The 10,345-nt window shown below is 47.2% G+C and overlaps 1 protein-coding gene across 1 annotated transcript in view; it reads right to left on the bottom strand.

Moving 5' to 3' along the window:
- Positions 1-267: 267 nt before the first annotated feature.
- Positions 268-10,345, bottom strand: part of CAPN12 (calpain 12) — a 34,292-nt gene continuing 24,214 nt past the window's right edge. Inside the window, exons 15-21 of the mRNA XM_079985444.1 lie at positions 8,539-8,599; positions 7,046-7,110; positions 6,617-6,685; positions 5,336-5,414; positions 4,119-4,235; positions 3,504-3,562; positions 268-933 (exon numbers count right to left, since the gene is read on the bottom strand). Of these exons, the coding sequence (XP_079841570.1) occupies positions 907-933; positions 3,504-3,562; positions 4,119-4,235; positions 5,336-5,414; positions 6,617-6,685; positions 7,046-7,110; positions 8,539-8,599 (477 nt within the window). The 3' untranslated portion in view covers positions 268-906. The remainder of the gene's footprint in view (positions 934-3,503; positions 3,563-4,118; positions 4,236-5,335; positions 5,415-6,616; positions 6,686-7,045; positions 7,111-8,538; positions 8,600-10,345) is intronic.

The following is a 10,345-nucleotide window of genomic DNA, read 5'->3' as shown; positions in this document are numbered from 1 at the left end:
GAGGGCAGAGTTTGAGGAAGCCTGCTCTAACCCTTGCCAAGCAAATGTTGCTAACTCTGTGGAGTTTCCTGCATATTTTTGGACTTCCTTTGACTGACGTGGATATATATATATATATATATATATATATATATATATATATATATATATACAAAATTTAAAAATTCCTTCCAGTAGTACCTTAAAGACCAACTAAGTTAGTTCTTGGTATGAGCTTTCGTGTGCATGCACACTTCTTCAGATACACTTCAGATATATATATAGTGAGCAGAAAAATGTTCCTAATTTCCACTTAACTGAAAGTTAAACTTAACTTTAAACTTTTAAAACTTTAAACTACTTTAAATTTTAAACTTAAAGTTATATACAGCTTTCCAGGTAGATCAGAAAAAGCAGCTTATATAAAGTTATTCCAGCAGTGAGCATCAGTAAACATGTTACAATAAAACAGGCAAATCTCTGATCTTCATCACAAATCAAAACCAAAATATGGTAATATAAAATAATTTTGTACCTTACTGTGTTGTTATAAGAATGTACATTTCATAGAATTGTAGAGTTGGAAGGGACCCCGAGGGTCATCTAGTCCAACCCCCTGCAATACAGTAATCTTTAGCACAACATGGGGCTTGAACCCACAACCCAGGGATTAACCGTCTCATGCTCATTTAATACTTATATGCAAATTAAAATGGTATTCTTTTCAGCTATAAACAAGGTGGAGACCGAAAGTTTCATTTTAATTACATCCATTATAGAATTAAAATTGCTAAGTATTTCACAGCAGTGCTTGATTTATTCTGATTGCGGAACTTGAAACGTTCAGTGAATGTTGAAGTTTCTTTGGGTGCCTCTGGGGATAATGAATTGCGATCATCCACGGATGGAGAGTGGGAGATGGCTGAATCAGGTGGACATGACAAGATCCATCCACTGAAATGCAGAAATGAAATCAGGTGAGCTTTAATTCCCCACTTGCTTTGGGCTACAATATAGTAGACAGTTGCAGGTGTTATAAGGAGGACAGAGGGCTTGGACAAACCACAGGGCTGATTTAAAAAGTGGGTAGCATTGTGAGCTGCATCAAAAGCTCATGTGAACACTACTGTCTCACTCCACGTTGCTCTGGGCTCTTGTTGTTACTTGACCTGCTTGGGAGAGATTATATTCATAGATAAGAGAGAGGAAAACATTTATTCCTACACAGCCTGTACTCATTTTGAGCTGTCATTGGCCATGATACTCTATGGCAGGGATAGGGAACCTGTAGCCTCACAGATGCTTTTGGACTACAAATCCGTCAGGCTCCATGGACTCAGCTCTCTTCCCCTCCTTTGGCAGTATATATAAGCAGAACAAAGCGAAAGGAGTCTCTTACCATTTATAGTTTTTAATGATCACAGCGAGAGAACAAAGAATCCATTCCTCGGAATGGAGGTGCTCCCAATTAAGGGCTCCACCCACTAGGTCCACCCCTAGTCACCCACGTCATTTCCATGTCTTGCAACCTGATCTCACAACCACTGTGCTTTCTGCTCTGACACCTTATCTGCTCTCCTTGACCTTCAGCTGATCGGATGGATGCTTTCCAGTGATATTAAGTCTGTTAACTCTCTCTTCCCCAGTTCTTCTTCTCCTAGCTGTTCACCACCCAGTTATTCCCAGCTTCTGCCTTCTGAACTACGTCCCTCTGCAAACCACCGTTCCAAATCTATACTGTCCTCCTGCTCCTGGGAAGATTCAGAATCCCACCATTCCTCCTCAGAGTAGCCCTCCTCAGCACAGTCCCTGACAAAATCTCATCACCCCTGACCAGTGGCTATGATGGGAGTTAGAGTTCAGCAACATCTGCAGAGCGGCTGGTGAGCCAAATCCTGCCTTAAAAACTCCTAACATAGTGGACTGGAGGGTTTAGTGACAGGAGATGCTTCCCTTAACCATAATCCTCCACTTCAAAATACTGCAACCTATTATTGGCTTGAGCAGTTCACCATCATTTTCTACCCTCTGTTTTCAGCCCTTGAACCCCTACACCACATTAGCTCGATTAGACTTTGTTTTCTTCTTCTGCAACTCTAGAGGGGCTGGGAGCTGGGGGCACTGTTATACACTGGTTCCGCTCCTTCCTCCTGGGCCATGTTCAGAAGGTGGGGGAGTTAGTGTTCAGACCCCTGGACCCTCACCTGTGGGGTGCCTCGGGGTTCTGTCCTCTCCCCCATGTTTTTCAACTTCTACATGCAGCCGCTGGGAGAGATCATCAGGGGGTTTGGGCTGGGTGTTCATCAGTATGCGCATGATACCCAGCTCTACCTCTCTTTCAAATCTGAACCAGTGAAGGCGGTGAAGGTCCTGTGTGAGTGTCTGGAGGCGGTTGGAGGATGGATGGCAGCTGACAGATTGAGGTTGAATCCTGACAAGACAGAAGTACTGTTTTGGGGGGAGAGGAGGCGGGCAGGTGTGAAGGGCTCCCTGGTCCTGAATGGGGTAACTGTTCCCCTGAAGGACCAGGTGCGCAGCCTGGGAGTCATTTTGGACTCGTAGCTGTCCATGGAGGTGCAGGTGAATTCTGTGTTCAGGACAGCTGTTTACCAGCTCCATCTGATACACAGGATGAGACCCTCCCTGCCCACGGAATGTCTGGCCAGAGTGGTGCATGCTCTGGTTATCTCCCGCTTGGACTACTGCCATGCGCTCTACGTGGGGCTACCTTTGAAGGTGACCCAGAAACTACAACTAATCCAGAATGTGGCAGCTAGACTGGTGACTGGGAGCAGCCGCTGTGACCACATAACACCGGTCTTGAAAGACCTACATTGGCTCCCAGTAAATTTCTGAGCACAATTCAAAGTGTTGGTGCTGACCTTTAAAGCCCTAAAAGGCCTCGGTCCGGTATACCTGAAGGTGCGTCTCCACCCCCATTGTTCTACCCGGACACTGAGGTCCAGTGCTGAGGGCCTTCTGGCGGTTCCCTCATTGCGAGAAGCCAAGTTACAGGGAACCAGGCAGAGGGCCTTCTAGGTAGTGGCACCCGCCCTGTGGAACATCCTCCCACCAGATGTCAAAGAGAACAACAACTACCAGACTTTTAGAAGACATCTGAAGGCAGCCCTGTTTAGGGAAGCTTTTAATGTTTGACGGACTACTGTATTTTAATATTTTCTTGGAAGCCCCCCAGAGTGGCTGGGGAAGCCCAGTCAGATGGGTGGGGTATAAATAATAAATCGTTGTTGTTGTTGTTGGCACCTTCTCCCTTCTGAACATGCTGGTGCCTCCCTCGCCCTGTTGTGGCTGCATTTCTATCGACACTTGAGTTTGCTACTACAGGAATTGATGGCGATGATCTCAAATTCACCACCTTCCCAGTGCGGAAAAAGGCACTCACACAACCGCCCTCCCATCCCCCACCCCAAAAAACCGTAGTGGAGTTTAGTAATCTGCTGGGGAGGGGAGCAAGTTTGGAGGGTGAACATGAGACAGTCTAAAGACAACTGCCTTTTCCTCACCTTTTGCTCTGTCATGCAAATCTGTCCCTTGTCATCAGCATCCCAGCTTTTGCATTGCCCTGGTGAAAAGAAACAAAAACATAGTCATGCCAAGATTAGAGATGTGTGGATGTATTTCTCAGTTTCCAAGCCGTCTCAGTTTCACATGCGTTCATACACAAGTGCATTGTTTGCCATTTCTGCATTAATCAACACTGCTTAAAAGTTTGTATTTCAATATCAGCAGTGTATCACAAAATGCATATTAAATATTTTCCAGAGGGGTATCCATGCTAGTCTATTGTAATAAAAAAACATTAAAAAGTATTGTGTCCCCTTAAAGACTAGCACTTTCAGTATGGCATAAGCTTTTACGGACTACAGCTCACTTCATCATATGTTTGAAGTTATTGTTGTTACATTTTTAAACTGCCTTTTTACTCAGATGGATGTGTCCCAACCTGAATAGACAATTATACATCAAAAACACATTTTGAATAGTTGCTGAACCAGAAACTTCTCTGCATTAATTTCAGTTTCAGCAAAGCACTTATCCCCCTTAGCTTCTTGGAGGAAGGGAATGATGCAAGCATGACTGAAGAATAACAATAATAAAATGAGGAAGTTGTCTCTTACGGAAAACGCTTTCCAGGTGCACCATGAGAGACACAAAGTTGTCGAAGTCTATCTGAAGCCAGGAGTTGCCATATCTTCTCGCGAGGGCCTCTCTTGTCTTTGTGTTTAAGTGGAACCCTGAGCAAAATTCCACGAATGGGGGGGGGGGAATATGGAAAGTAAGCAAATTAGCATTTGGCTTTGTGTCATTTATTACACTTCCAATAGGAAGTCTCCAGATATTGTTGGCTTCCAATAACAACTCCCATCAGCTCCATCTAGCAGGGATGGTGGGAGTTGCAGTCCAGCAACATCTGGAGAGCCCACCTCTGGGCTACCCCCTCAAAATCTTACTCAGCTACCCCATGCCTCTTGAAATCCTGCAGGAATTGCCCACAAGCAAGTCATCTGTTTCTGCAGCCATGGGGACTAGAAACCCATGGTTTGTTTGTGAATGACAGCAAAGGTTCTCTGGAAATTGAATTTGCAAGCAAATGCCACCATTCTGTAAGGGCACGGAATCTCAAACTGCATGTAACCCTTGTTTTGTAAGGTTAAAGGTAAAGGGACCCCTGACCATTAGGTCCTGTCGTGGCCAACTCTGGGGTTGCGGCGCTCATCTCGCTCTATAGGCCGAGGGAGTCGGCGTACAGCTTCCGGGTCATGTGGCCAGCAGGACTAAGCCACTTCTGGCGAACCAGAGGAGCACACAGAAACACTGTTACCTTCCCGCCAGAGCGGTACCTATTTATCTACTTGCACTTTGACGTGCTTTTGAACTGCAGGAGCAGGGACCGAGCAACGGGAGCTCACCCCGTCACGGGGATTCGAACCGCCGACCTTCTGATCAGCAAGTCCTAGGCTCTATGGTTTAATTCACAGCGCCACCCGCGTCCCTTTTTGTAAGGTTACTCCCATCCAGATTATACTTCACAGGAGGATCATAAACAGAATCTCACTCTGTCCATTCCTTGCAGCCCATCTGAATTTTGCACTTTTGAACCACGAAGTTCCATTCTAGTTAGGGATTTAGAAGTGTGGGTGAGTGGATCCAACAAGCTCCATAGGGGGTGGGTGAGGGGAGGGAGAGATTTGGAATTGCCTTGAAGTGGAGATCCTTTTTTAACACCAAATGACTTTTAAAGGATCCCTGTGGATTCCACAAAGAGGATTTTCACAAATCCAGCTTCACAATAAAGAACAATATCCCCTGTGCATTATTTCCTACTCCTTTTCACCTGCAGTGTCCAGTGCCAGCTGCATTTCATGGGTGTTCATGGTGCCAGACCTGTCCATGTCATAACCAATGAATATACTCTGTGGAGTGGAATCGGGAGAGGTAATAATAGTAATTTATTATTTGTACCCTGCCCATCTGGCTGGGTTTCCCCACCCACTTTGGGCGACTTCCAACAAAGATTAAAAATACATTAAAATGTCACACAATAAAAACTTCCCTAAACAAGTCTGCCTTCAGATGTCTTCTAAATGTCAGGTAGTTGTTTATCTCTTTGACATCTGATGGGAGGGCATTCCACAGGGCGGGTGCCACTACCGAGAAGGCCCTCTGCCTGGTTCCCTGTAACCTCACTTCTCGCAGTGAGGGAACCACCAGAAAGCCCTCGGCACTTTATAGCATCTTGCTATCAAATACTGAGCTCAAGAGAGTCAGGCCCCCTCTGTACTATACATTGAAAGCAGTACCACATCACTATAAACAGCCATAAAGGTAAAGGGACCCCTGACCGTTAGGTTCAGTCGCGGACGACTCTGGGGTTGCGGCACTCATCTCGCTTTATTGGCCGAGGGAGCCGGCGTACAGCTTCCAGGTCATGTGGCCAGCATGACTAAGCCGCTTCTGGCAAAACAGAGCAGCACACGGAAACGTTGTTTACCTTCCTGCCAGAGCAGTACCTATTTATCTACAGTGGTACCTCGGGTTAAGAACATAATTTGTTCTGGAGGTCCGTTCTTAACCTGAAGCACCACTTTAGCTAATGGGGTCTGTAACCTGAAGCGTATGTAACCCGAGGTACCACTGTACTTGCACTTTGTGCTTTTGAACTGCTAGGTTGGCAGGAGCTGGGACTGAGCAACGGGAGCTCCCCCCGTTGCAGGGATTCAAACTGCCAACCTTCTGATCGGCAAGCCCGAGGCTCAGTGGTTTAGACCACAGAGCCACCCGCATCCCATAAACAGCCATAGCTCCTCCCAAAGTATCCCGGGAACTGTAGTTTAATAAGGGTGCTGGGAACGGTTAAGAGATCCCACTTCTTCCCCTCCCAGAGCTACAATTCCCAGAGTGGTTTAACAGTTGATCCCTCTTCCCAGGGGCAGTTTAGATTGGCCAGGACTGATAAAAATACAAGAAGACCGATTCCTGATTGTCCGCTCAACAGATCAACATCTTCTGCCTGCGTTGACACCAGAACCCGTCAACCCTGACAGAGGTGGCCCAGGTATAGCGGAACCTCTTCAGAGGTGGGCTTTTGTCCAGCTGCTCTGGTCCCTACCCTCACCTCCCATTCCGTTATCTTAGTCCAGAACTGCTTAACCTCGCTCAATGTCACCTTGCCTGTCTTGCTGCCCTGTTGCAGAGTTAAGAAAAAGCAAATGGGATATTGCAGGGGTGGGAGACCTCCAGCCCTCAAGATTTTCCCTGCACCATACCCCGCTGACCATGCATGAGAAACCATGTTGCTTTGGATGCAGCTAGTGCATGTTTTAGGCAGAGCATAGAGACCTCCGGCTTTTGCACGGCTGGAATGTAGCCTGACCCACATATCCTCCCCATTTGGGATGCTCGTGCCATCCCTACATGGAAGAGAGAATGGGAATTTGGGGTTCTCTTTCATTCAATGGACCACTATTTTCTTGTGCTAGGGGTTGGATCCAGACTCCCTTCCCTCTTGATACCTGGCCCCATCTACTTCCCTAGAGAAGGATACACTGAAATTCTGGGTGATTTTTTCACACTGCTCCATGGAAAAGCCATCAGTTTTCAGTGGATACCCTGGAAAAGAAAGTGGTGAGAGGATGGACACATAATTACTACAGTTGATGATGATGATAATTTATACCCCGCCCATCTGGCTCGGTTTCCCCAGCCACTCTGGAGAGCTCCCAACAGAATGTTAAAAACACGATAAAATATCAAACATTAACAACAGGGCTGCCTTCAGGTGTCTTCTAAAAGTCTGTTGGTTGTTTATCTCCTTGACATCTGATAGGAGGGCGTTCCACAGGGCGGGCACCACCACCGAGAAGGCCCTCTGCCTTGTTCCCTGTAGCTTCACTTCTCGCAGTGAGGGAACTGCCAGAAAACCCTTGGAGCTGGACCTCAGTGTTGATGCAGGAACAAGGGCAGAGGAATGGATTCGCAACATTAGGTGCTCCCAGATAGGAACAATTTAGTAAAGGTACACAGTAAAGGGACCCCTGACCATTAGGTCCAGTCGTGGCCGACTCTGGGTTTGCGGTGCTCATCTCGCTTTACTGGCCGAGGGAGTCGGCGTACAGCTTCTGGGTCATGTGGCCAGCATGACTAAGCCACTTCTGGCGAACCAGAGCAGCGCACGGAAACGCCCTTTGCCTTCCCACCGGAGCGGTGCCTGTTTATCCACTTGCACTTTGACGTGCTTTCGAACTGCTGGGTTGGAAGGAGCAGGGACCGAGCAACGGGAGCTTACCCCGTTGCAGGGATTTGAACCGCCGACCTTCTGATCGGCAAGTCCCAGGCTCTGTGGTTTAACCCACAGCACCACCCGCGTCCCCCCGGGGACAATTTAGTAGCACCCAATTACTACCAATCTGATTTAAGGCGATAGTGGAATAGCAACTCTGCTTCCTGACTTTGGAGCCCCTGCAGCCAAGTGGACTGTCCTCCTTTCCCCAGTGGGATTCTGGGAGTGGGGACGATTTGCACTGCTAAGAAAGGGTTAAATGCTCCTTCCCTCCTCTTTGTACTCTTGCTCCTGACTGCCACTCAATTAAGGCAACACTATTTGGAAAGGGAGGGGGTTAAAGTAATTCCCGGAGAGGAGAGAGGCAAAGGGCTAAAGCAGAACCGAGAAAATGGCTGAGCAGGCCAAGAAATGTCACCACCTTTTCCAGTGCCACTTTCCCATCACTTTCCTTACTGCTGAAAATGTTTGTTTGTTTGGGAAGTTGCACAAGAGTGGCAAATCCACTTCAGTTGCAAAACCCAGATTTGCTTGCATGCAACTCAATCCCATTCACAGAAAAGTGGACAGTCTGGAACAGTGGTGTAGCATGGGTTGCCAGCACCCGGAGCCACCTGGAAGCGTAGGTGGGAGGGAGGGAAATAAGTTTCAAGTTCTTTCCAGATTTTAAATTCTAGGAAAGAGAAGATGGGAATGAACTAGATGAAAGGGGTGGAAGAATGTAGCCAATGGGGGAGGCAACCGTGTTGGATACTCACAAGTGGTCTTCATGATCTGATTCAGAATGCCCCGGAGTTCAGCGGCGCCCATTTGCTGGTCCTGAATCAGCCAAATAAAAATCCAAGAAAAGTCACATAATGTAATGGGCCCCACCTTCTTCTCCATGCCAGTCAGGCTCAGGGCTAATGCTCTGTGAAAAGCAAGGGCTGCAAACCTCTGACCCTCCAGATATTGGAGAACTCCAGCTCCTGTCAACTTCAGCTAAGATGGCCAGTGATCAGGAATGATGGAATCTGCCAATTTTGCTTCTCTAAGCTTCTCACTTTTCTAATCTTAAATCAAACCCCACCCCATTTCTATAGCAATTTGAGGGGTTTCCTTTAATGATCAGCTGATGCTGATGATAATTTATTATTTATACCCCACTCATCTGGCTGGATTTCCCCAGCCACTCTGGGCAGCTCCCAACAGAACACTAAAATACAATAACCTATTAAACATTAAAAGCTTCCCTGAACAGGGCTGCCTTCTGATGTCTTCTAAAAGTTTGGTAGTTATTTTCCTCTTTGACATCTGGTGGGAGGGCGTTCCACAGAGCAGGCGCCACTACCGAGAAGGCCCTCTGCCTGGTTCCCTGTAGCTTGGCTTCTCGCAATGAGGGAACCGCCAGAAGGCCCTTAGTGTCTGGGCAGAATGATGGGGGTGGAGACGCTCCTTCAGGTATACTGGACCAAGGCTGTTTAGGGCTTTAAAGGTCAGCACCAACACTTTGAATTGTGCTCAGAAACGTACTTTAAATCCTCATGAAAATTTGTCAGCATTTCAGTGTAAATTTATCCTGATCAACACATTGCTGTATGCAGTTTTTGACTAACATGCACATTTTTGCAAACCTTTCCCCCTAATACAATGCAATTTTGTACGTTATTTTCACTGATTAATACATTTTATGTGCACTTTCCCCAAAATATACATTTTTATAATCACTGTTTGGTTGGAGAACAGTGTTGCAAAATTTGTGAGAGTTTCAAAGGGTAACTGTGTTTTGGTTTGCATACTGGTGTGTGAGAAATATATAGTTTTTCATGAAATGCAAACTAAATTGAATTTATCATCTGCCCCTACCCCAGTCTAAACCCTTATTTGAGGTGGGCTGTGGGGGCCATTGTGGGCCTGCCAAGCACCCTCAGTTCCTCCTCCACTTCTATTCCCAGGGCCCCTGGCTCTTTCTCTCCTACTCAGGACATCAACCAGGGTCCCGCTGTTGTCTGCCATGTTTCCTTCTGCCACTGCCCTGTATTTGTTGCATTCAGCACTGTTTCCTTCCCACTGCAGTTCATTCTCTGCCCAAAACTACATTGTTCATCCTACTTTCTGCTGTGGCAAAATTACGTAGCTTATGCAATTAATTACCGTATTTTTCGCTGTATAGGACGCACCCGACCATAGGACGCACCTTGTTTTAGAGGGGGAGAACAAGAAGAAAAAAATCTCCCCCTCTCTGCTCAGCGTGCCTTCAGCGAAGCAGCAGGAGAAACAGAGCCCCTTCCATTTCTCCTGCCGCTTCGCTGAAGGGGTGCTGCGCAGAGAGGGGGAGATTTTTTTCTTGTTCTCCCCCTCTAAAACAAGGTGCGTTCAAGGTGCATTCACCCAAAGCCTCCGGAGAGCAGTGGGAGTTCCCGCTGCGCTCTGGAGGCTTCAGGCGGCTACCTTGGAAGCCTGGAGAGCGAGAGGGGTCGGTGCACACTGACCCCTCTCGCTCTCTAGGCTTCAGTGAAGGCAACCCGAAGCCTCTGGAGCGCAGCAGGAACTCCCACTGCGCTCCGGAGGCTTTGGGTGAATGCA

This window comes from Podarcis cretensis, assembly GCF_951804945.1.
Source record: "Podarcis cretensis genome assembly, chromosome: 8".
In the NCBI taxonomy this organism is placed as follows: Eukaryota; Metazoa; Chordata; class Lepidosauria; order Squamata; family Lacertidae; genus Podarcis; species Podarcis cretensis.
Note: the sequence above shows the minus strand (reverse complement) of the source record. Positions and strands in the feature narration are given on the sequence as shown.